Below are 24386 nucleotides of genomic sequence, written 5' to 3'. Positions count from 1 at the left end.
GGGCGGCGGCCCGTGCGGCCGGCGGGTCACGTGGTGGCCGAGCGGGGCTGCTCCGGGACCGGGAGCGGGAGCCCCGCGACACCCCCGGGTCCTGCGGGCACCCCCCGTGTCCCGCACCCCGCTGTCCTGCGGGTACCCCCGGTCCTGCACCCCCTCGCGGGTTCCCGGGGCATCCCGGTGTCCTGCGCTGCCGTGGCCGCAGTGTTGCCTCCCCCGGTGTCCCCTCTCGCGGGTGCCCGTGCCCCTTCTCCCCGTGTCCCCTGGGTGCCGCTCCCGCCGTGTGCCCCCTCCTTGGCTCGCCCCCAGCCCCTCTCCAGGGGCTCCCGCTTTTCTGGTGTTTATCTCCGTGTTTTCCTTAGCGGCCGCAAGAGTTATTTTAATTTTCTCAGGATATTAAATAAAGGCGGCGGGGGGAGCTGCGGCGGGGGGCCCCACATTCCTCGCCCGTTACGGAGCGAGCGGGGTTCGATAGGAGACGACGATTTGGGACTGCGCCGACATCAGAGGCACCGCAGGGCTGGCGTGGCCTCGTGGCGTCCCCCGGACCGCCCCAAACCCGGCCCTGGTGGGGCAGCGAGACAGGAAAAAAGCCGATGGTGGCGGAGGGGGGGGTCCCCGGTGGGGTTGGGGGGGGTTGCTGGATGGGGCTGGGCTCTGTGGTTTGGGAGGCTCCGGGCGGTCGAGCCCTCGGTGGCCGCCGGGCCGGGGTTTGGCTCGGGGACGTGGCTCGGTGCCCTGCTTGGCACCGGCCCACCCACGGCGAGCGGCAGCACGGCTGGCTGTTTGGGGGGAAAAACCCCCAAAACGGGCAAATTCGTGTCGGGGAGAGTGTGGCTGGCTTGGGGGCTACGAGAAATGGTGGCACTGCTACTCTAAATTCCCCCAGGAGCCACCCTGGGGACAGCTCTGCCACGCTCTGTGTGGTGGCACTGAGCTCCGGCCACTCCATTGATGCCTCCGTGCCTCAGTTTCCCCACCCTGTGTCCCCCCCTTTTCCTGGGGACAGCTAGGTCCCAGCCAGGTCGTGGCCACGGTGACTCACGCGGGGCTGGCACGGGAACCTTCTGCCATCCCTGTCCCCTCCGGGGCCATGGGTGCCAGCAGCTGCCCCCCTGCTTCGTGCTGGCACCGGAGCTCGTTTCCGCCTCCTTTTGCCTTTTTCCGTGGCTTTTTGGGGTTTTTTTTTCAGGAAAAGCCCCAAACCAGGGCTGAGCACATCAAAGGGCTGGCAGGAGCCCAGGGCATGGGGAGGGGGAGCTCGGGGGGAGCGGAGCGGGGTCCCCGCCAGCCCACAGCGCCCAAAATTGGGGTGTCCTCGGGGACACGTGGCCCCGCTGCGTGCCCAGTGCTGCCACGTGGGCCCTGGGATGTGGCCGGGGGGAAACTGAGGCACAGGGCTGTGCACACACATGTTCCCATGCACACACGTGTTCCCATGCACATGTGTGTCTGATGTCCCTGGGAGTGGGGACGCAGCTGTTGGGGACACACATGTGCAGGATGAGGCTGGCAGGGGGACAAGTCCCATCGGGCTCCCCAAAAGCGGTCTGAGGGTCCCTGAGGTTGGGGACATGGGGGACAGAGCAGTATGGGACCGGGGGGACATGGGGGACAGGGAGATGTGGGACTGTGGGGACCACAGGACATGTCCCTACAGGGTCCTGGGGACACGGCTGGGGTCCTGGGAAAGGGGAGAGGGACAGGGGACCATGGGGATACGGCGCCCTAGCGGTTGAGGACAAGGGGACAGCACAGCTTGTCCCCAACCCCGCTCAGCTCCCACTACCCCCAGAGAGGGGGGACACAGCAGCCCCGAGCAGGGCCACGTCCGTCCTCCCTCTGTGCCTCAGTTTCCCTCGGAGCCCTGCAGGGAGGGGGAAGCTGAGCCCATCCCTGTGATGAAGCCCCCCGGCCTCAGCTGCAGAAGGGGGGCCCAGCTCCACTCTCAATCCTTTTATTGCTTTTTTTCCAGGAGGGGCAGGCAGCTAAAGAGGGGGGGGGGGGGACACACGTTACAATAGCACTGATGAACCAGGCTGGGGGAGGGGGGCAAACCCTGTCCCTGAGTGCGGGGGGCGAGGCTTGGGGGGCAAGAAGGTTTGAGAGGGTGGAGGGGAAGACAGAAAAGGGGGGGTATCACCTTGACACCCCCCTGTGAGCCCCAGAGCGCTTGGAGAGCCCCCCCCATAATTTAAGACATAAATTAGAATGGCTAACGAGGAGCTGGGGAATTGGGGGGGGGGGGGGGGGGGGCAGCACCCCGTAATAAATATCCCCAGCGGCGTGGAGGAGGAGGAGGATGAAGACGAAGACTTGAAAGGCTCAAATCTCCAACAAACTCCCGGCTTCAGGACTGCCGCCGTCCTTGCCGGGCGAGGCGGGCGGCGGCCGGGGGGACGCGGGGGGCTGCTCGGAGCCGGGGGTCGGCTTGGGGGGACCGGGGTCGGCGTGGGTCTTCTGGTGCTTGCTGAGGTGGTCGCTGCGGGTGAAGCGCTTGCTGCACAGCAGGCAGGTGAACTTCTTCTCGCGCGTGTGGGTCCGGACGTGGCGCTCCAGCTCGTCGGAGCGGGTGAAGCGCTTCCCGCAGAAGAGCCAGTTGCACACGAAGGGTCGCTCCCCCGTGTGCCAGCGCAGGTGCGCCTTCAGGTGCGAGGCTTTGCCGTACACCTTCCCGCAGCCCGGGATGTGGCAGCTGTGCACCGGCTTCCGCCGCGACCCGCCCGGGCCCCCGAGCCGCTCCAGCTCCTGGCAGTTGGGACAATCGCACGCCGGGCGTCCCCCCAAGGAGCCGCCGCGGGGACCCTTCGGGGTCTCGCCCGGCGTGGGTTTCGGGGTGGGGGGCGCCGCGGGGGTGTTGGTGTACGGAGGGGGGTTCAGAGCGCCGAAATCGGAGCCGTAGGTGGGCAGAGGGGGGCTGAGGGTGGGCTGGCCCTGCAGCGAGCCCTGCAGCCCCTCGGCGCCCGCCGGCCCCCCCAGCCAGCCCCCGTTGGGGTGCACATCCCACCAGGACGGGGCCGCGGGCCCCGAGCCCCCCGGCAGCCCCCCGCCGATGCCGCCCTTGTACCAGGAGCCGTAGGGGTGCGGCATCTCCAGCGAGGGGTACACCCCCGGCAGGCACTCGCTCGGGGGATGGCCCTTGGCCGCCACCACCACGGGGGCCCCCAGCACCTCCTGGGCGCCGGACGGGGCTGGGAATGGGTGGCCGAAGGGGCCGTAGTCGGGGCCGTAGGGGCCGGGGGAGGCCTGGGGACTGGCGGACGGCGACAGCAGCCCCGGGGCGCTGGGGAAGGCGGCGGCATAGGAGTCACCCATGGCTGCGGCGGCGGCGGGGGCACCCCGAGGTGTGGGGCGATGTCAGCGGGGGCTTGCGGCCATGGCACTCGGCAGCCTGTGGAAAAGGGGGACGGGGCATGAGGGGCACCGTGTGCCACGGGGTGACCGGTCCTGGGGGTCACCCAGTGCCAGGGAACCCCCAGCACTGAGGGCAGCTGTATTGGGGTGTCAGCCCCGCTGGACACCCCTTGTAGGGGCACCCAGCAGCACCCCCAGCCCCACGGTGCCACCCACCCACCCCCCAACACTCCCCATCCCTTTTGCCTCAGTTTCGCCCCACAGAGCTGAGGCCACCCCATCACACCCCCAGCCCAGCATCCCCCGCAAGGGGCTTCTCTGGGGGCTGCTGTGGGGTTGAGCTGGTGGCAGGGCTTCCCCCCACCCCCAATCTCGGCTCCTTCTGCCTTTATGGCCTTTTAATCGAATTATGCTGTGGCCTCCCCCCTCCCCGGGCGACTTCCTCTGCTTTTATGCCCGTCATGGCTTTCAGCTGCGCCGGCTGGGCCGGGGTGTCACAAGTTGTCCCTCGCCTCCATCACCCCCAGCGTTCCTTTAATTTTAATTTTTTTTTATTAATCTCTTCACCCACTTTGGGGCATTTCCACGTTGGGATTTTTTTTTTTGGTTGGTTTGTTTTTAGGGTGTCCCCCCCGACACTCCCCTTTCTTTTTTTTTTCGTGGTTTTTGCGCCTATTTTTATGCCGGCCCCGGCCGTGGCCACAAGCGCGCTCCCGGTTTTCCAAGTATAACAAGGGCCAGGCCTGTGCCCCGGGAACGCTGCCCTGCCGCGAGAGCCGAGGTAATTAAAACCAGGGCGAGCGGCAAACGGAGGCGCACGCTTAAAATAGTGTCAAACTCCCATAAATCAGCTCCGCTTGCGCCGGGAAATTAAGGAGCAGGGAAGGAGCCCCGGGAGCTGCGGGCTGAGCACGGCATGAGCTCGCTGCACGAGTGGCCACTGCTGGGGGTGACAGTCCCTCGGGGGCTCCTGCTGGGTCAGGGATCCTGACCCCTCCTGTGTCCCCTCCTGGTGTGGGAGGGGTCCAGCCGGGGGTCTGGACTGGGGGTCCCCGGTCCCAAATTCCCGGTCCTGAATTCCTAGTCCCTTGTCCCTTGATCACCAGTGTCCAGTCCTTGGTCCCCAGTTCCAGTTCCCCATTCCCTGACCCCTCATCCCCCAGTCCCTGGTCCCCTAAATCCACAGTTTCTTGGTCCCCTAAACCGAGTCCTTGTTCCCAGTCCCAATCCCCGTCCCTGGTCCGCAGTTCCCGGTCTCTGGCCCCCAGTGTCCCCACAGCCCTTGCCTCAGTTTCCCCCACCCTGCCAGTGCCACACTCTGTCCCCTGAACCGGAGGACACCCGGGCCTGGCTCCTCCGGTGCAGTGGCGCTGTCCCCAGCCAGAGGGACAGTTCAGGGTGACAGTGGCACTCGGCACCGTCCTCCCGTCCCTGTTCCCTCCCTGGGCGCAGCTCCTGCTGGGGCAGGGGACACAACGGCACAGGGACTGCGGGGGATGCTCAGGGCCCGCGTAGGTCCCTGTCCCTGGGGGGTCCCATATTCCGGGGATCTCCCCCATCCTGGAGCATATCCCCCACCCCGCGGGTCCCAAATCCTGGGGTCCCTGTCCCCAAGGGGGGACCCCCCATCCCCAGAAGGGAACCCCCCACCCCGTAGTCCTTTATCCTGGGGTCCCTGTCCCGGGGCAGTGTCCCTCGTCCCGAAGGGTGCTGGTCCCGGGGGTCCTTACCGCGCTCTGGGGTCCGGGGATGCCAGGGGTGGGTCCCGCTCCCGCCCGCGGTGTCGCGGTGCCGGTGTCCCGGGATGCCGGTGTCCCGGGATGCCGGGGCTCGGTGCGGAGGGAGGGACGGAGGGAGAGGGAGGGAGAGGGAGGGAGGGAGCACCGTGGCCACCGCCCGCCCCGCTGTGCCGCTGCGGCGGGGCTGGGCCGGGCCGGGACCGGGGCCGGGAGCGGGAGCCCGGCCCCGAACCGCCCCCGCCGGGGGGGCTCGGGGGGACCGCGGGAAGGGGGCAGGGGAAGGGGAAGAGGAAAAGAGGAAGGAAAAGAAGAGAGAGGGGAAAAGAAGAGAAAGGGCGGGGGGGGGGGGGGGAAGAAGGGAAAGGGGAAAAGAAGGGAAAGAAGAAAGAGGAAAAGCACGAGGAATTAAAAGAGGAAAAGAAGTTAGGGAGAAAAGGAGAGAAAGAAAAGAGACGAGGAAAAAAGGAAAAAAGGGGAAAGGAAAAGGGAAAGGAAAAGGTAAAAAGGAAATTAAAAATGAGACGGAAGAATAAAGAAAAAATGTATGAGGAAATGGACGGAAAATGAAAGGAGACAGAAAAAGTTGTGAAGGGAGGAAGATGAGGAGGCTGAGAGCTGGAGGAAGGAGGGGAGATGGGAGATGGGGACCAGTGTGGGGAGAAGGAAAGGAGAAGAGTGGGGAGAGGGAAGGAAGGGAAAGGAGGGAAAAGGAAAGGAGAAGAGAGAGGAAATAAGGGGAGGAAAATGGGGAGGGAAAGGAAGGAGAGGAGGAGAAAGGGGTGGACAGCAGGAAAAGGAGGAAGGGGAAGTGGATGAATGGGAAAAGTGCTGGAAAGGAGCAAAGGAAAGAAGAAATAGATGGATGGGGAGGGGAAAGGGGAGAAAGGGACAAAGGAAGAGGGGACAGCTGGGGCACCCTGGGGCTTGTCACCCCAAAAGGTGCCAGGATGATGCAGGGAGGGGGATGAGGGGCTGGGATGGGGCTGGAAGAGACCAGGGATGGGGACCAAGCAGGGATGGGGACCAAGGATGGACTTGGAGGTACCAGGGATGGGAATGGAGCAGAGATGGGGATAAAACTGCACCAGGAATGGGGATGGGTGGACAAGAGATGGGGATGGGATCAGGGATGGGGACAGCAAGGGACAAAGGATGGGGATGAGAGGGAGCTGGGTTGGAGCTTCAGGTACCAGGGATGGGGTCAGAGGTCTGGGGATGGGGACAGGAGTCAGGGATGGGCTGGGGATGGAGAGGAGATAGGGCTGGAGGGAACGGGGATGGGGGTCAGGGACAGAGCTGGGGAAAAGGACAGGGGACATGTGCAGGACGACAGGGACACACGTGCCTCTGGAGATGGGGCTGGGAACCCCCCTGTGCCTCGGTTTCCCCCGTAGAGGAATTGTTCCAACCGCTCTTTTTTCCTCTTTTTTTTTTATTGTTTTACTCCTCCGTCCTTCCCATTTTCTTTTCGCTTCTCCCCTTCCCTGTTTTCCCCCGCGGGGCCGGTCGGGAGCCAGCGGGGCCCTTTCCCAGCCCTGACTCAGGGCTTTCCACTCCGCAGCCGTCGGCGCCGCCGAAGGCCACAACCACCGCCCCCCCCCTCGCTGGGGCTTCCACTGCCCACAAACTGGGAGCAAACTGGGACGGCCACTCCAGCCCTCCTCCTCCTCAGCCAGGGATGGGGGGGGGGGGGGGCCACCTCATGGATTTTTGGGGGGGTTCACTCCCACCAGCATCGCCCACCAGGGTCTGGTTCATTGGGGGAGGGGTCCGGCACTGCCCGAGCGGCCGGGGCTGCAATGGGGGTGTCAGTTGGGGTGGGGGTCTCTCCCCGGCTCGGGGGCGGTGGGGACCCCCCCCGTGTGCCCCGGGACCCTTCAAAGCGCGGCGGCCGCGCGGGGGGGCGGCGGCGGGGGCTGATTACAGGGCGGCGCCGGGCTCGGCCGCCCACGGCCCCGCGGCCGCGCCGGGCCCCCGCAATTACCCGGTATTTATACCCCGGCCGGACGCCGGGAGCTCGCCGGGGCGGGGGGGACACGGAGCGGGGGGGGCTCCGTTCCCGGGCAGCCGGCCAGCCACCCAGCCACCGTCCGTCTGTCCGTCCATCCATCCCTCCTCCTCTCCATCTCTCCTTCCCATCTCTCCTTCCCTCCTCTGCCTCTTTCACCCCCACTTATCAGCCTTGGCTCAGGAACTGACACGAGTTTGAGGGGGCTCAGTCCCCCTGCCCCAAACGTGGGGGGTCTCAGCCCCATCATGACACGAGTTCGGGGGGTCTCAGCCCCCTGAGATGAGTTTGGGGGTTCTCAGCAGGACAGAGGTTGTCCCTGTCCCCATCCCGTTCCCCAGTGCGGGGGTGCCGGCAGTGTCGTCCCCCCCCCCGCTTCCCTCGGTGTCGCTGGGGGTTGGGCCGGGGCGGGGGGAAGCGGAACCAGCCCCGAATCACTTCCATGTGTGTGCGGGGGGCACTGCGGGCACTGGGAGGGGAGAGAGTGGGAATGGGCACTGGGAATGTGGCACTGAGGGCACCGGGAATGCGCACACACAGCGCCGTGTCCCGCCACCCCGGTGTTCCCAAGCCCCCCCTCCGTTCTGCCCCCACCCGGAGGACACCGGGGGTGACCCGCGCGTCCCCCACCCCCCCCGGCGCGGTGCCCCCCCGTGTGCCCCCCAGCCCGGCCCGGCCCCGTCCGCCCTCTCCGGCCCCCGGATGTTTCCCTTGCGGTCGGAGGCCCCGAAATAGCACAGCCCCCGCGCTGGGTGCGCCGGCCACGGCCGCCCACGGGCCCTGCGGGACCGGGGGGGCCAGGGGAGGCTCCGAGGGCCCGAAACGGGGCTGGGCCCCCCCCAGCACCAGCCACGGGGGGCACCCCGGTGTTCGCAGCCCCGCCGGCATCCCAGTGATCCCCGCGAGGTGGGGGACAGGGAGGGTCTGGGGGACAAGAGGAGAGTAGGGGGAATGTGGGGGGGCCAGGAGGAGCCACGGGACATGTGGGGACATGGGAGTGTGAAGGGAGGTGCAGGGGGTCATGGAGGAGGTTGGGGGTCCCATGGGACCCTGGGGGAGCTGGGGGATTCCATGGGATCATGAGGCGCTCAGGGGGACATCGGGGAACCCAGGGGGACCTGGGAGCATCTGGAGGGACCCAAGGGGACACTGGGGATGAGGAGGGACCTGCAGGGACAGAGGGGGACCCGGAGTGGGGCTGGGGGGTTCCCACCCACAGGGAAGCCGGAGCAGGGCGGCCCCGGGGCTGAGCGGTGCCCACGGCCCCGATGTTACCTCCCACCCTTCAATTATCCCGGGAATTATCCCTGGAAATAACTGCGGGGGCCGCGGGGGGGGCACCGAGCCGGGGGGGGCAGAGACGGATCCCCGGCAGGGACAGACAGAGCCTGGGACAGCCGGACAGACCCCGGGGAGACAGCAGTGGCCCCTGAGGGGACAGAGGTGACCCCTGGGGGTTCAGGGGTGGCCCCCAGCGCTGCGGGGACCCCAAGCGTGCCCCCCTTCTCCGTGTGTGTCCCCCCCCCGCCATGTGGTTCCCATCGCACTGCGGTGCCGAAGCCACATCAGAGCGGTGGCGGCAGCAGCCGCGGGGGCGGCACCGGGGGCCTGACCCTTCCTCCGCTGCCGAAGGACCCCCCCAGGTTGCCGAGAGGACCCCCCCAAGCTGCCACCGTGCCCCGTGTCCCCCCCAAGTTGCCAAAGACACCCTCCCATGCAAATCTGGGGTACACTACGTGTCCCCCAAGCCCTGGGACCGCCGCAAGTTGTCCTAAGATACCCACCCCCAAGCTGCCAGGGACCCCCCTGGCCCAGGGACCCCCCAGCTGCCAGCGACCCCTCCCCATTTCTGAGCCCCCCAAACTGGCCTGGGTGTATCCTTCCCCCCCCCCCCCGGTCGCCCCGGGGCCTGTGACCCCCCCGGCGCCCCCGCCCGTCGCTGTCCCCGGGCCGGGCTGCCCTGGCTCGCGCCGCGCTGCATTTCTGCGGTTCCCAACCCAAAATTGCTGGGAGTCGCCCGGCGTCGCCCTGATTCCTCCGCGGCCGCGACCTGCGGGGGGGGACCCGGGGGGACAATCGGGGGGGGGGCGGGGGGGGCGGGGCACCCCAGGCTGCTCCCGCCGCCCCCCCCCGGCTCGCCCCAGTGCTCCCAGTTTGCCCCCAGTCCAAGACTGAGGGTTCCTCTGTCCCCGTCCCGTGTCCCCTGAGCTCACGTGGCCAGTGGGAGGTGGGGACAAGGACACGGATGGGGACAGGACAGGCGTGGGGACAGAAGCAGAGGGAGCGCAGGGACAGTGACAGGGTTGGGGACAGGACAGGACCCTGGTTTGAGAACCCCACTGGGGACAGGACAGGGTTGGGGGCACTGTCGGTGACAGGGCAGGGTTTGTGACACTGTTTCTTGGCCCCATTGTCGGTGACACTGTCGGTGACAGTCGGTGGCCGGGTCCCGCTGTGGCGGGTGACAGGACACTGTCGGTGACACTGTCGGTGACACTGTCGGTGACAGTCGGTGACAGTCGGTGACAGTCGGTGCCCGGGTCCCGCTGTGGCGGGTGACAGGACACTGTCGGTGACACTGTCGGTGACACTGTCGGTGACAGTCGGTGACACTGTCGGTGACAGTCGGTGGCCGGGTCCCGCTGTGGCGGGTGACAGGACACTGTCGGTGGCAGTCGGTGACACTGTCGGTGACAGTCGGTGCCCGGGTCCCGCTGTGGCGCCCCCGCCAGGCGGCAGCAAAGCCTCGGGCTCGGGGGTGGCACCGCCTGGCCGCGACCACCAGGGGGCGTGGGGGCCCTGGGGACACGGGCGGGGTCCTCATGGGGGGCAATGAGGGGTTAATTGAGGGGGGTCCTCATGGGGGGCAATGAGGGATTAATTGAGGGGGGTCCTCATGGGGGGCAATGAGGGATTAATTGAGGGGGGTCCCAATGGCGGGCACTGAGGAGTTAATTGGGGGGGAGGCTCGATGGGGGGAAATGAGGGGCTAATTAGGGGCATTAAAGGGGGGGTGTAACGGGGGCAGGTCCTGCCGTGGCTCCCTCGAGCCCCCCAGCCCATCCCATCCCCAGCCCCCCGGGGCTCAGGTCCGGATGGGGACAGTCCCGGTGTCCCTCCCCAAAACACTGGGGCAGGGCCTGGCGGGACCTTTTGGCCCCAGGTGCCACCACTGCGGGCCAGGAGCGGACACTGAGCGGCCCCAGTGCTCTGGGCGGGTGGAGCAGGGACAGGTCGTCCCCAAGCCCCACCGGGTGCGGGGGCGAGGCCGCGGGGCCTTCCCGGGCTGCGGGGCGGGAATTGGGCCGAAAACACCGGGAAATGGGAAGGTCACGGACGGAGGGCGGTTTTGATACTGGAAAGCGAAGCCAAAGCCATTCCATGTCCCTTGTTGTCCCCTCGCCGCTGTGTCGCTGGCTGCGATCTCCTCCCGCCGCGCCCCGCCCGCCCCTTTTGCCACCAAACCGCTCGCTTTTCTGTAAAATAAACAACCCCTAAGCCCCCAAAACTCCCCAAGCTGCGTTCCCAGTGCAAGGGCAGCCCGGGCTCCCCGCTGTGGCGCCCGCTGTGTCGGGACAGGGATGAGCTATGTCGTGACAGGGCGCTGGGGGTGTTCACACAGCGCCGCGGGCCCGTGGTGTCGCAGCGCCATGGCGGCTGTCGCGACAGGGCTGAGCAAGCTCGTGGCGCGGAACAGGGACTCAGGGAGGGAAGAGCCGCACGTAACCCGCGGTACCGCCGGCGGAGGGGGCCTCGGCGCTGCCAGCGGAGCCCGGTCGAGCCCGAACACAACATGGCGCCGGCTCCGCCATTCGCCGCGCCGTCCCCCCAAGGGCGCAGCCGGGCCGCTTGCCCCGCCCCTCCGCGGCGCCCATTGGCCCGTTTGAGAGCGACCGGCACTCTGACTGGCTCCGCGGCGCGCCGCGGCAGCCGCCTCCGCCTTTGGATTGGTCAGCAGTCCCGTCAATAGCTGCGCCCCGCCCTCCCCGCAGCGCGGCCGGCGGGGCCGGTTGGCGGCCCCCGCTGCCAGCTACCCCCGCGCCCCGCCTCCCGCGCCCCGTTGGCCGCGGCGCACGCCCGTCACTCCGCTGCCCGCGCCGCCGCGGCCGCGCCCATACGGGGTCTCCCTGCGAGCCCGCGCGGGCGCTGATTGGCTGTGCCGCCGCCCGCCCCCTCCCCCCCGCGCCCCCATTGGCCGCCGCCCCGCCGCGCTCCCCCTCCCCCACGGGGCGGGGCGGCGGGGGCGGGGCCCGCCCGCCCTCCTCCCCCCCCGCGCCGCGGCGCCCTCGCTCCCCATTGGCCGCGCCGCCCGTCGTTCCGCCGCCCGCGCGGCGCCCATTGGCTGCGGGGGCGGCGGGGGCGGGGCGCGGGGCTGCGGCCGCGGCGCGCGGCCCCTCCCTCGGCAGCCCCTCGGCGGCACCGGCGGGTTCGGCCGCTCGCCCGCCCGCGCCCCCGCCCCGCCCCGCGCGCACGGCCCGGCCCCGGCACCATGAGCGGTAAGGACGGGGCCGGGGCCGAGCGCCGCGCGGGGCTCCGGGCACACGCAGAGGCGGTGGCGCCCGCCCGCTCGGAGGGGCCAGAGGCGGCCCCGCCCCGCCGGGCCGGGCCGGGCCCCGCCGGGCCGGGCCTCGCCGCGCCGCGCCGGGGGGACCTGCCGGGGGAGGGACCCGGGGGAGGGGGGAAGGCCTCGGGGGAGGGACCGGCGGCCGCGCTTGGCAGGGCTGGAGCGGAGGAGGGGGCGGCGGGGAATGATGGGGAGGCCCCGGGCATCGGGGCTGGGGGCGGGGGGGGGGGGCGAGGGAGGAAGGGATCCCGGGGGATCGCGCGCGGAGATGGCGGGGGGGGCCGTGGGGGTGGGCGGCTGCGAGCGCAGGGACCGGGGGGCTTTCCCCCATTCCCGGGCAAGGCGCCCTGCGGGGGCGGATGCGGGAGCCGAGCGCGGGGGGGCCGTGCGGGAGGGCCGTGGGAAGGTGCGAGCGGCCGGGGGGGCTCGGGGGGGTGTTCAGCGTCCCCCCCACCCCCATGCGAACCCTGGTGAGGGGTGCTGGGGATGAGGGCAGGACCGGGAGCCGCAGCCCCGTGGCCGGCGGAGGATGAGAAGGCTGCCGAGCGCTGGGAGAGGAAGGATTTGGTGGGAGCGGGGACTCCGCGCTGGGGGGGTCGCGGGTGGGGCAGCCCCGGGCAGGGGATCCCGCGGGCCGGACCAAGGGGGGGAATCCCGGGGTGGATCCGCGGGCCCGGGGCGGGAGGTGTGTGCCCGGACCGGCGGGCAAGGCAAGGGGGAGGCCCGGGGAGGACCTCGGCGGGGGCCAGGGAGTGTCCCGAGCGGGCGGGGAGGAGCTGGAGCCTGGAGCAGGGCCGGGTCCTCCCCCCCTGTCCCGCTGCCAGCGCCCCTTTGGCAGCTCCCTGCGCTTCCCAGCCCCTTCCCGGCTGCGCCAGGAGCACATGGTCCCCCCGGAGCCAGCCCGCCGTGTCCCCTTAGGGCCCTGCCCGGCCTTCCCGAGCCTCGTGCCGCTGTCCTGCCCCAAAATGTCCCTAACCGGGGCTGTTGCTTCCCTCCCGCGCAGACCAGGAGAGCCCCGAGGAGATGTCGGCTGTGAAGCCCGACAAGGGCGAAGGCGACGCCAGCAGCACCAGCAGCGCCGGCGGTGGGGAGGCCCAGGTGAGTGGTGGGAGGATCGGCCCCCACCCGGCCCCGCTGGCCCCGGGGAACTCGTGGCAAAGTCCAGGGCCGGGCCGAGCTGTTTGCTGGGCCCAGGCGAGCATTTCAGCCCAGGCAGGAAGAGGAGGGTGAGCACTGCCAAGCAGCGCCTGTGGCTTCCCCTCCTCCCCGGCTCTCCTCGGAAATGCGCAGTTCCCCTGCTCCCAGTGACACCACGGCCCCCACTGGCCCTTCTCCAGCTCGGGGTGCCCAGGAATGACCCTCCTTCCTGGGGGTTCGTTGTGCCACAGGGGGATTCCCCGGCTTTGGGGTGGAGGAGCCCTCTCCCCTCGGCTTTCCCAGGCAGGCTCCCTCCCCTTTCCTCCCTCCCAAAGGGCTTTTCCCTGTGGGTTCAGGCTGTCCTGGTCTGACAGCCCTGTGCCTGGCAGTTGTATTTTTCCGGCTGTGGGTGGGTTTGTTCAGGAAGGAGTGTTTATCTTTTCCGAGTACGCTCCTCCCTGTTTTCTCTTTTTAAGTTTTTTTTTGTTTCCCCGTTGTTTTTTTTTCACTCTGGGCCTGCCCCTCGGGTCTCCTCCCACCCCATAACTCCTCCTCTCATCCCCAGGAGTCACAGCCGTCCCCGCTGGCCCTGCTGGCAGCCACCTGTAGTCGCATCGAGTCTCCCAATGAGAACTCCAACAGTTCCCAGGGCCAGCAGGGCGGGAGCGGCGAGCTGGACCTGAACGCGGCTGCCGCCCAGCTCACCCAGTCAGCCAACGGCTGGCAGATCATCTCGGCGGGCTCCAGCACACCCACGGGCTCCAAGGAGCCGGGCAGCAATGGCAGCAACGGCGGCGACGCCTCCAAGAGCCGCCCGGTCAGTGCTGGGCCCTACGTGGTCACCTCAGCGTCCGGCCTGCAGAACCAGCAGGTGCTCACGGGCCTGCCGGGCGTCATCCCCAACATCCAGTACCAGGTGATCCCCCAGTTCCAGACCATCGACGGGCAGCAGCTGCAGTTTGCCACCACCCCAGCGCAGGTGAACGTGCAGCAGGATGCGTCAGGGCAGCTGCAGATCATCCCCGGCTCCAACCAGCAGATCATCACGAGCCGCGCGGGCGGCAGCAACCTCATCGCCATGCCCAACCTGCTGCAGCAGGCTGTGCCCATCCAGGGCGTGGGACTGGCCAACAACAGTCTCTCCGGGCAGACCCAGTACGTGGCCAATGTGCCCGTGGCCCTGAACGGCAACATCACCCTGCTGCCGGTCAACAGCGTGGCTGCCAGCCTGGCCCCCACATCCCAGACGGGCACCCTGAGCAGCTCGGGCTCACCAGACAGCAGCTCCCAGCCGGCCACCTCGGGGGCTGCCAGCAGCTCGGGCAGCACGGCCACATCCCAAGCTAGCTCGGGCGCCTTCTTCACCAATGCCAACAGCTACTCCACCACCACCACCACCAGTAACGTGGGCGTCATGAATTTCTCCACCAGCGCCACTGTGGGCACCAACGTGCAGGCGCAGACCCCCCAGAGGGCCAGCAGTGTCCCCAGCTCGGACTCTCTGCAGACCCCAGTGTCCGGGGTGGCCCTGCAGCCGGGGCAGCAGAAGGAGGGGGATCAGAGTCAGCAGTCGCAGCAGCAGCAGCAGATCCTGATCCAGCCCCAGCTGGTCCAAGGAGGGCAGACGATCCAAGCCCTCCAGACCACCCCGCTGTCTGGCCAGACCTTTGCCACTCAAGCCATCTCCCAAGACACCTTGCAGAACCTGCAGCTCCAAGCCGTGCCCAACTCGGGTCCCATCATCATCCGCACGCCCACAGTGGGTCCCAACGGGCAGGTGAGCTGGCAGACCATCCAGCTGCAGAACCTGCAGGTGCAGAACCCCCAGGCGCAGACAATCACGCTGGCCCCCATGCAGGGCGTGTCGCTGGGCCAGACGGGCAGCACCAGCACCACGCTGACCCCCATCGCCTCCCTGCCCAGTGGCACCGTCACCGTCAACGCTGCCCAGCTCTCCTCCGTGCCGGGCCTCCAGACTATTAACCTCAGTGCCTTGGGAGCGTCCGGGATCCAGGTGCACCAGCTGCAGGGGCTGCCCCTGGCCATCGCCAACGCCCCCGGTGAGTGCTCGGGTCCAGTTCCCGTTTCGTAGCCAGGCGCGGGAAGGAGAAACGCTGGACCCTGCAGGGCCGGGCCGGGGCTGTGCTGGGCGTGGTTGGTGTCAAGTGGTGTTGGCGAGTGGGGTGGGGCTTGTGCTGGCCCTGGGGAGGGAGTGTGGAACCTGTGTTGGTCACCAGAAGACACAAAAAAGTCTTTTGGGGGGGTTTTAAATCTTAGAAAGAAAGGGAGGAGATGACTGTGGGGGGAAAGTGGAGAAGAAGGGGGACACCTGGTTTTGTACCACTGTCCTGCCCTGGTGGGCACCCAGGGGTCTCAGGTCAGGGCTGGGGTGAGGAGCCAAGTCCAGCTCAGCTCCTTGGCTGAGTCTGTAAAGAGTCACAGCCATAAAACACAGGGATTAACTGAAAACCCCATGAAAACAAACACAGTCACGGAGCCGCGGGGAGTTCCTCACAGGGGCGGAAGAAAGGGCTCATTAAGTGTCTGGGTGCTGGCACAGGACAGCGTGACCTCAGCGTGGCCCAGACAGTCCCGTGGGCATGGGGCACCCTGCTCAGCTCCCCTGGATCCATCCCGCCGTCTCCACAGCCTGAGAACAGCGGGATACGTGGATGTGGGAGCTGAGCTGGAGCCTGCTCAGCTTCCGCCTCGGAAGGGATCGGTTGTGGGAATGCTCTGCACTTGCTTTTCCACTGTTTTCCTCGGGGGGTTTTTTGGGCTTTTTTTGGTGGTTTTTATTTTGTTGTTTTTTTTTTTTTTGTGTTCTGGCTCTGGCTAAAAGGGGCTGTTGCTGGATTTAGTCACAGTTGAGAGGCAGCAGAAAATGTTGCTCAATCCACCCCGAGCTTCCCTCTCGCGAGAGGCGGCGGCCGCTCCCCCGGGCTTGTTTTGCAGCATTATTTTGGGCTGTTGCTACAGCAGCTTGGCTCTCAGGCGAGCCACAGGTCACTCCATCCTCGGGATTAGCCTGATCCTTGGATTTCCCCGAGCACAGGGACCCGCAGGGGCTCCCACAGGCTGGGGTTTGCACCTGGAGGGGGGGACATGCGGGGTCCCCTCGCTGCGATCCCTGTGCCTGGGGCCACTCCCGCCAGGGCCGGGGCTCGTTCCCTGTGTGTTCCCTGGCTCGTTCCTTGTTTTGAAGGCGCTGGAGAAAGGCATGGGCGAGCCCTAGTTCCTGTATTCATGCCTGGCTCTGCCCTTGGAGGTGGGACAGGGAGGAACATTCTAGAGCCCACCCATCCACCACGCTCACGCTGCGAAGCCGCCGCCTCCTCCTCCTCCTCTTTCTCCTCCTCCTCTCCTTTTTTTTAGCTCAGCAGCTCTCAGCCCTTGATTCACGGTGACGAATTCCCCGCGAGCGGTGGCAGCGGCAGCAGCGGGGCCTCCTCACTCTGTCCCCAGCCCCAGGATGTGACGCTGGCACTGTCGCCGTGACACGGTGGCATTTGAAAAGCCAAAGCAGGGTTCAGAGCAGCTTTTTTGGGGAGCCCCAGCTCCGTGGGATGGTCCGGGAGGCTCCTGGGATGAAATGGGGAAAGCTGTGGCCAGGACAGAGCTTCCTGGCACCGATCCAGTGTCAGGATTTGACTCCAGGCTGGAGGAGTTTTTCTCCAGCCATGTCCCTCAGACGTGGCAATGAGTCCCTTTGTCCCCCACCAGCCCCTCTCCAGGGGGTGCTGAGCCCCCCCAGACCTGCGTCCCTCCAGATCTGAGCTCTCCGATGGGAATTTGAGGGAGGGGTTTGTTCCCAACGCTGCCCAAATCCCTGAGCATTTTCCATGCCTCCACGTGTGCTGGAACTTTCTGCTCCAGGCAAGGAGTTGGGAGGGATTTTTGGAGCTGAGAAAGCTCCTCTGCTTCCCAGAGAGGTGAATGGAAAACAAACCCTTGGTGAGGAGGAGACTGCAGCTGGTTTTCCTTGGATCCTGCTGCGTGTTCCAGCGTGGTGGGGAAGGAGAAGGAGGTGCCTAGCAGCCAGGGGTGTGGTGGCCCCAGCTGCCACCTGGGCTGACAGCGCTGCATGTCCTGCCCCTTCCAGAGCTCAGCTCGGCCTCCTGGGGGGTTCTGTGTCCCCTCCTGACCCCCATGGACAGGGGGCTGTGGCTCCTGCCCTTCGGGCCCGTTGCCAGTGAGGTTTTCTCCCTTTTTTTGGCAGGGGAAAAATCCCCTGGGGAGAAAACAACGCCTGAAAAGGTGTTTAAAACTCGGATTTTTTTGCTGCTGGGTGTGAGGCAGAGCCTAGTGCCATGTACAGGTTTAACTCAGTGTCTCTGTTAATGGGATGGCTCGAAGGCTGTTCCCTCCTCCTCCTCAGCCGGGCTGGGAAGGAGCCGAGGCAGGGGCAGGTCTGTGACCACCAGGGGTGGCATGTGGGCAAACAGGCCCTGCCGCCAGCTCTGCCCCCGGGGAGGGCACCCCCAGAGCCAGGGAGGGGGGATTTCCTCAGCTGACAGTGCCCCAAAACCCTCCCGGGGCTGTGACGTGAGGGACAGGGGGCTCAGGTGGGGCCTGTGACACTTCCGTGGGGTCTGAGAGTCACCTCGGTGTCACCCCAGCCCGCCCAGGGAGGGGACATCCTGTGTGAGGGGGGTGATGGCAGGGATTTTGTGACATCAGGGTTTCTCTTCCTCTTCTGCCGTAGGGAGGAGGAGAGGGACTGTTCTGAGCTCGGTGTCCTTAGAGTGGCTCTGTCCCCATGTCCCTGTCCCTGGCAGAGCCCTGCTGTCGCCATGTCCGTGTCCCAGCCCTACCTGGCTGAGGAATGTGCTGTGTAAACAGGTGACCAGCAGGGAGGTCAGCACTGGAGTTAAACCCCTCCTTGTTTTGGGGTGTTTGATTGCGGGGCTGGATAGAGCTGTTGGGAACACTGGTGGGATTGGGATTTTCTCGGCAGTACGAGCTCCCTTCCAGCTCCTTGGATGGAGGATGAGGGGGAATGGAGCAGTGGGACCTCAGGACCATCCTGAAAGGAAAAAACCCCTGGTGGGTGCAGGAACCCTTGGAGATGCGTTCAGCAAACCTCTCCTGGCCCCCTGCTCCCACTTCTCCTTCCAGGGCCCTTCCCGGCGCTGGGGCAGCGGCACAAAGCCCCGATTGTGTCCTGTTTGCTGGTTTTTAAGGGCAGCTTTGTAGCAGGGCCTGGATGAGCCATCCCCACGGCACTGAGTGTGGCGGGGAGAGCAGGACAGGGATCAGCCTCGGCAGGACCCGCCCGTGATGCGGCCCTTGTTTGTCTCGCTGCGCCCGTGACATCACGGCAGAAAACAGCACATTGTGAAACTTCCTGCTCTGAACCCCAGCCAGGCTGGACTTTACATCCCCTCTGGATTCCTTGGCTGACCTCTGTCTGTGCCCTTCGCTGGGGACTGACACAAATCTTTAGAGACCCTGGGCTTCGCTTGGGAAGAAAGGGAGTGACCCCAGCAGAGCCTGCGTGAGCACAGCTTTGTCTGGGTGAGATTGTGCCCACACCGAGTCCCTGTGGGGCACAACCCTGTGGCTCCTGGGCTCTGTGGGGCAGCCCTGCTCCTCCTCCTTCTCCTCTCCCTGCTGCTGCTCCAGGCCAGGGCTCGGCAGGGCTGGGAGTGGGTTGGCAGCCGCGCCAGTCGGACGGGTCGGGCATGCGGCACCCACCCCGTGACTCCTCCCAGGACAGGTCCCGGCTCCAGACCCGTCTGCCTGGCCCTGATCTGCCTCTCCCTTTTATCTGGGCTGGCCCCAGCCCTGCTGCAGCACCGTCCTTATCACCCCACACAGGAGACACATCCCAGCTCCCAGGGTTGGGGGAGTTTCCGCGTGGCTCCCTTCCAGAGCATTGGCTCCCACCTTAGCGCAGCTGGTAGCATCCAGACGGCTCCTCATCCCTTCCCACCCCATCCCAAGACGCCTGGGTTAGATCCTGGGAGTGATACAGGCAGAAATTCCTCCTCTGGGATTGAAAACTTGGGATTTGTGGCTTGGGAAAGCAGCCACCCTTGGCTGCGGTGGGCAAGAGGCACACGGAGGTTTGGGTGACGTGGGAGATGCCTGCTGGGGTTCCCCACCTTGGGAATTGCCCTTCCCTGTCTCATCCAAGCATTTTCCTCCTTCCACAGCCCTTGCTCAGGGATTTCTGCCTGGATGTTACGGGGTGATGTGGTGGGACCTGCCTTGCTGCAGGGTGAGGTGCTCTAGGTGCTTTCACCCCAACAAAAGCAAGGCAGGACCGGAGGCTTCATCCCGGTTTTGTGACAATCCAGATGGGAATATACAGGGCAAAGGGGCTCTGTCTGTCCGTCTGCAGCACGACTGAGGTGTTTGGCAAATCCTGGGGGATGCAGGGATCTGGCAGAGCAGATGATGAGGTGATTCCCTGCCTCAGCTGTGTCCCCCATCGCAGCCCACCTCACTCATTCCGTCAGCTGCATCCCAATTTATCCCTGTCCAAAGGTTTCTGTGCTCATCCTGACGCACAGAAACCTCCAGCAATTACAGGAGCTGCCCAAGGAGTGGCTTCTGGAGCCATCAGGGTCCAAATTAAAGCACAATTACTCGCTGGGCTGCAGACCTCCAGCCTGCCCCATCCCCTGGTTCCCTCTCTGCCACCCCGATCCCCAAGGAATTGCTGAGCCAGAGCTTGGCTCATTTACATGGATGAGCTCCTGGTGCAGATTAACTCATTTTGCAAATCAGGGAGGGAATCAGACAGAAAAAACCAAGGGGATGTGGTTCCAAAGCCACTTTGTCCCTTTGTGCAGCGCTTTGGTGTGTCTGGAGCAGCTGGGGTTTGTTCTGGGCAGGGCAGTGACCCCAAAAAACGGGCAGGAAATGGGGAGAGCTCGAGTTGTGAGCTGGAAAATGTGGATTTTGGAGGTTTTTTCAGGAACACACCTTGAGAGATCGGGGCTGCGTGTCCCCGGGTTTTGCTTTTCTTTCTTTTCACCTTTAAAACTTCCTCTGCCTGGAAGCCACATGTGCCTAGTGCCAGCTCTCCCCCCTCACCCTCTGCTGCCAGAGGTGCAGAGTTTGCACAAGCAGCCCCGGTTTGTTTGTTTTGGGTTTTATTTCCAGCTCTTCCCCTAAAAATGAACACGGGGTCTGTTCCCCCATCCCGAGGTCGGCCGGGGTGGGTGTGAGAGCTCCTCTCTCCTCCCTGCCGGGCATTTCTCACCTCCTGTTCGTTTGCTAAATAAAGCAAACAAACCCAAGCTTCTTCCTGCACAAGGAGCACCTTGTCTGCAGAGAATTCCCAAGCCAAGATTCTGGGGCTTGGCGTTTTTAGTGGGACACCAGAAACTGCCCCGTTCCTGGGGGGTCTCAGAGGTCCCTGCTGGTGGAGCAGGGCCAGGGGCAGCTCCCCTCCCCTGCTTTCCCCAAATCCCTCTTTCTCCCCAGGCTTTTTCCAAGGATTAAACCCCCTCTTGCTCTATTAATAATATATTTTTCCAGGGCTTTGCTGACCCGAGTGCGGAGCCTCCAGGGAAGTTTTAGTCGTAGCAGGGACATGCGTTAGCAGGGATAATAAATGTGAATTATCTTCTCTGCCCACTTTTCCCCTGAACCTGTCATATCCCAGGGATTTCAGAGCTCCTGCTTGGGGTGAGATGATGCCTGCAGGTCCAGGATTTCTACCTTGCTGAGAGGCAGCCACAGATCTCCAGCAGCAGGATTTGGGTTTGTTTCCCCCCGTGCCAAAAGGCTGGAGAATGCCGCGTGGGCTTTTGCCTCTTGGAGGATTGAAGCCATTCTGAGGCATCCTGGCTGGATTCTCCCCCTCCCTGGAGTATTTTTGGGGAGAAAACTTGTGTTTCCTCCTGGTTTGGGGTTTTTTTGGGGGGGGGGAGAGAAGCTGTGTTTTCTTCTGGCTTTTTTTTTTCCAGCAGCTCTTCCCATCCGGGGAAATCTCTAATCCATGGCTGGAGCACAAAGCTGTCGGTGCTGGCTTAGGAAGCTTAAAAACCCCTCCCTGGCTCTCTCCGTGCGGGGCTGTGACTGCGCTCACGTCACTGGAGCTGCAGGGAGGGACTGGGACACTCCTGAAGTCGCTCCATTTCACAGGGAGCTCGGGAATGTGGCAGCCGAGGGCCAGCTTCAAATTGTGTCACCTTTGGAGGGGGTAATTTCCTCTGGGCCTGGCTGGGACAACATTCCCGTGCTCCCAGGACGATGGGGGTTGGTCCCAGGCTGGATGAAGGGACCATGCTCAGGGATATCTGGTGTTTGTGTGCCAGGTGACAGCCCCAGGTGACATCCTGGCTGCTCCTGCCATGTACCGCCATGTGACAGGGACACTGCTGTCCCAAGTGACAGGACCAGGGGAAACGGCCTCAGGCTGTGCTGGGAAGCTTAAGCTTGGATTTTTGGGAAGATTTCTTCACTTTTCTGGTGGTTTTTGTCCTTTCCTGAGTGATAGGGATCCATTCCTGGTGGCTCCTGTCTCTCCTGAGCATGGGCCTGGCTCCTCGGTGCAGCTTTGTCCGGGCACCACTGACGCCTGCTGGCACTGGCACCGCCAGGGACCAGGGAGGTTGTTCCTGCCAGGAATTCTTCCTCATTCCCAATGCCGTCCCTGGGTTGTGAAATCCCTCCTGGCACCTCCAGGAGAGCCCAGCCGGCACCTCTTGGGGGATTTGAAATTTCTCCTCCTCCAGCCGCCTCTGGCTCCTGCCTCGGAGCTCCTACGGAAAACCGGGATTGCAAAGGAAATTTCCCAGCTTGGCCGAGGTGCTGGTCCCAGCAGGGCTTCCCAGAAGAATCATGGGCTGGGGTTTGGGAATGCCAGCTTCGGAAAGTGCAGCTTCCAAAGTGCCGGGCAGAGGGGATGCAGTGAGTGACCAGCACCCCCTGGACACCCCCGCTGACCTTCCCATCGCTGGGAGGGCAGGGAGAGCCCCAGGGTGGGGAATGTCAGGAAAGCCAAGGGAGAAGGGTGGGATTCACAACTCCATCCAGCAGAGACCCTCCCCTCCAGGTGAGGAACCTTCCATAACCTGCGTGTTCTGTTCCAGGTGACCACGGGGCCCAGCTGGGGCTGCACAGCGGCAGTGGGGACGGGCTGGGGGACGAGAGTGCGGCCGTGGAGGAGGGGGAGACCAGCCCCGACCCCCAGCCCCAGCAGGGCCGGAAAACACGGAGGGAAGCCTGCACCTGTCCCTACTGCAAGGAAGGAGAGGGCAGGTGAGGCTGCTCCCCACGGACCCAGCACTGGGAACGCTCTGGCACCCCCAAAGCGCCTCATTTTATGGGATTATTTGGGTTGGAAAGGGTCCCTCTGAGGGTCATCGAGTCCCAGTGCTGCCCAGGCCACCACTGCCCATGTCCCCAGCGGCCACATCCACGTGGCCACCTGAGTACCCCTAGGTCCTTTCCCAGCTTTCCAGCCCCAGTTCCCCGTGCCTGGAATGTCCCATGGGAGTGTTGTGACCCAGGGGCAGGACCTGGCTCTCAGCCTAGCTGAACCTCACCTCACCCCGAACCCTAAACCCACCAACGCCACAGGTCCAGCCAATCTCAGTCCCGCGTATCCACACCCCCCCGGGCTGCGTCACCTGCACACCGAGATTCCCTTGGGGTTTAACCCTTCCCTTCTCGCAGGAGCTCTGGGGATCCAGGGAAAAAAAAGCAGCATATCTGCCACGTGCCAGGCTGTGGAAAGGTGTACGGGAAGACCTCGCACCTGCGGGCGCACCTGCGGTGGCACACGGGGGAGAGGCCCTTCATCTGCACCTGGGTGCTGTGCGGGAAGCGCTTCACCCGCTCCGACGAGCTGCAGCGGCACAAGCGCACACACACAGGTAGGGATGAGGGTCCTGGCATCCCGGGAAGTTTGGGAATTCACGGGGATGTCCGGTCTGACTCGTGGTGCTGCACAGGGCAGCGCCGGGGATTCCCCCGAGTCTGAAGTGCCAACGTGTTGGAGCGTTGGCCTTGAGCTCTTGGGGCTGAGAGCCTCTCCAGAGCCTGATCATTCTCAGGAGGAGGAACATTTTCCCAAAATCCAACACGCTGGAGCATTGTCCTTGTCCTTGAGCTCTTGGGGCCAAAACCGCATCCCAGGGGAGCCTCTCCAAAGGAACCTTTTCCCCAAATCCCAAGCTTTTCCCCCAATCCCACCTCCCCATCTCCACCCCGTTCCGCCATCCCTCACGCCCGTCTCCCTGTCCTCCAGGAGAGAAGAAGTTTGCCTGCCCGGAGTGTCCCAAACGCTTCATGCGCAGCGACCACCTCTCCAAGCACATCAAGACCCACCAGAACAAGAAGGGAGGTGCCACCAACGTGGCCATGAACGTCTCAGCCGTCCCCATGGACACGGCGGCCGCGGCCGAGGGCAACGGCGGCGCCACGCCCTCAGCGCTCATCGCCACCAACATGGTGGCCATGGAGGCCATCTGCCCCGAGGGCATCGCCCGCCTGGCCAGCAGCGGCATCAACGTCATGCAGGTGGCCGACCTGCAGTCCATCAACATCAGCGGCAACGGCTTCTGAGCCCGCGGCCAGCACGGAGACGGCGACGGCGCCGCGGCGTCGGCACCTCCAGCACTAACCCAGCCCGGCACCGCTGCCACCTCCATTCGAAGGCCAGAGCTATATATATATATTTTTTAATTTCGGCTTGATTCTTTTTTTTTTTTTTTTTTTTTTTTTTTGGTCCCTTTCTGTCCCTTTTTCCTCCCCCCACCCCCCTCCCGTCTCCCTCCCTGCCCGAGGTCCCTCGGCATCATCATGCCTTGGTCCTTTTAGGAAAAAAAAGCCCAACAAAAAACCAAAAAAAAAAAAAAAAAAAAAAAAACCAAACAAAACACACCCCAACGACAGAAATACCAAGAAAACAACGCAAAAAAAAAAAAAAAACCAAACACAAAAAAACAAAAAAGAAAAAAAACACAAAAAAAAGAAAGAGGAAAGATTCTATATTATTATTATATATATAAAAATATAAAATGTGTTCGTTTGAGAGAGGAGAGATGTTGCTGCGACCATGGCGTGGTCCCTTTGATGCCTTATCCCGGAGCAGGTCGGCCCCTCTGGGGCGGGTCGGACGATGCCCGAACTCTTCCCTCCCTTCCTGGATCCCATTTTCCACCAGAATCCCTAAAAACCCCCATCCTCCCCGGGCTGTCGGACGTTTTGCTTTGAGGTGATTCTGTAATTCCTTTGGCATTCTTGGGGGAAGATCCCGCTGGATTTTCACCCTTGGACTCCCACTGCCCTCCCTGCTGCCACTGGACCTTGGCAGGTGTTGGTTTTTTTTTTCCTTTGATCTTGGTTTTTCCCAGCCATTTTCTTGGCAAGGCTCCCTGTCCCGTGGGAGTGGAGTTGCTCCGTGGGAAGGTCATGGACAGAGGGACACAGCCCTGGGGGGACAACTGAAGCCTCCTTGGGGGGGAAAAGTTGATTTTTTTTTATTACAGCCAGCGTTGGAAATAATAATAATAATAATAATTGGGAAAAAGGAGAATCTGCGGAGCTCAGCCGGCCTGGAGCGAGGGGGAAGCACCGCAGGGACACGAGGAACACTCGAGGGTTTTGTTGTGGCACCTCTGGA

General features: G+C 64.5%; 2 protein-coding genes across 3 annotated transcripts; one reads left to right on the top strand and one right to left on the bottom strand.

Moving 5' to 3' along the window:
• Nucleotides 1-2322: 2322 nt before the first annotated feature.
• Nucleotides 2323-5190, bottom strand: SP7 (Sp7 transcription factor; the record flags this gene model as incomplete). Its single annotated transcript, XM_082298997.1, has 2 exons — nucleotides 5082-5190; nucleotides 2323-3388 (listed from the first exon to the last, which is right to left on the bottom strand). The coding sequence occupies exon 2, from the start codon at nucleotides 3310-3312 to the stop codon at nucleotides 2323-2325; it is 990 nt and encodes a 329-aa protein (XP_082155123.1). The 5' UTR covers nucleotides 3313-3388; nucleotides 5082-5190.
• A 6330-nt stretch (nucleotides 5191-11520) lies between these two features.
• Nucleotides 11521-23457, top strand: SP1 (Sp1 transcription factor). Of its 2 annotated transcripts, none has more exons than XM_082299028.1 (6): nucleotides 11521-11594; nucleotides 12666-12760; nucleotides 13365-14859; nucleotides 21850-22018; nucleotides 22436-22635; nucleotides 23010-23457. In XM_082299028.1, exons 1-6 carry the CDS (start codon nucleotides 11588-11590, stop codon nucleotides 23324-23326), a joined length of 2283 nt encoding a protein of 760 aa, XP_082155154.1. In that variant the 5' UTR covers nucleotides 11521-11587; the 3' UTR covers nucleotides 23327-23457. The 2 variants fall into 2 exon arrangements, with proteins under 2 accessions (XP_082155154.1, XP_082155155.1); XM_082299029.1 differs by lacking the exon at nucleotides 11521-11594 and adding an exon at nucleotides 12055-12229.
• Nucleotides 23458-24386: the final 929 nt, after the last annotated feature.

The sequence above is a fragment of the Coloeus monedula genome (genome assembly GCF_965178545.1).
Source record: "Coloeus monedula genome assembly, chromosome: 30".
Taxonomy (NCBI): domain Eukaryota; kingdom Metazoa; phylum Chordata; class Aves; order Passeriformes; family Corvidae; genus Coloeus; species Coloeus monedula.
The sequence above is the reverse complement of the archived record's forward strand: the minus strand, read 5'-3'. Positions and strand labels throughout refer to the sequence as shown.

What these genes read in the sequence shown, in the direction of transcription:
- SP1 (XM_082299028.1), top strand. An exon ending in TGCAAGGAAGGAGAGGGCAG is followed by an intron (nt 22,019 to 22,435) that starts GTGAGGCTGCTC and finishes CCCTTCTCGCAG; the next exon opens with GAGCTCTGGGGATCCAGGGA. An exon ending in GCACAAGCGCACACACACAG is followed by an intron (nt 22,636 to 23,009) that starts GTAGGGATGAGG and finishes CCTGTCCTCCAG; the next exon opens with GAGAGAAGAAGTTTGCCTGC.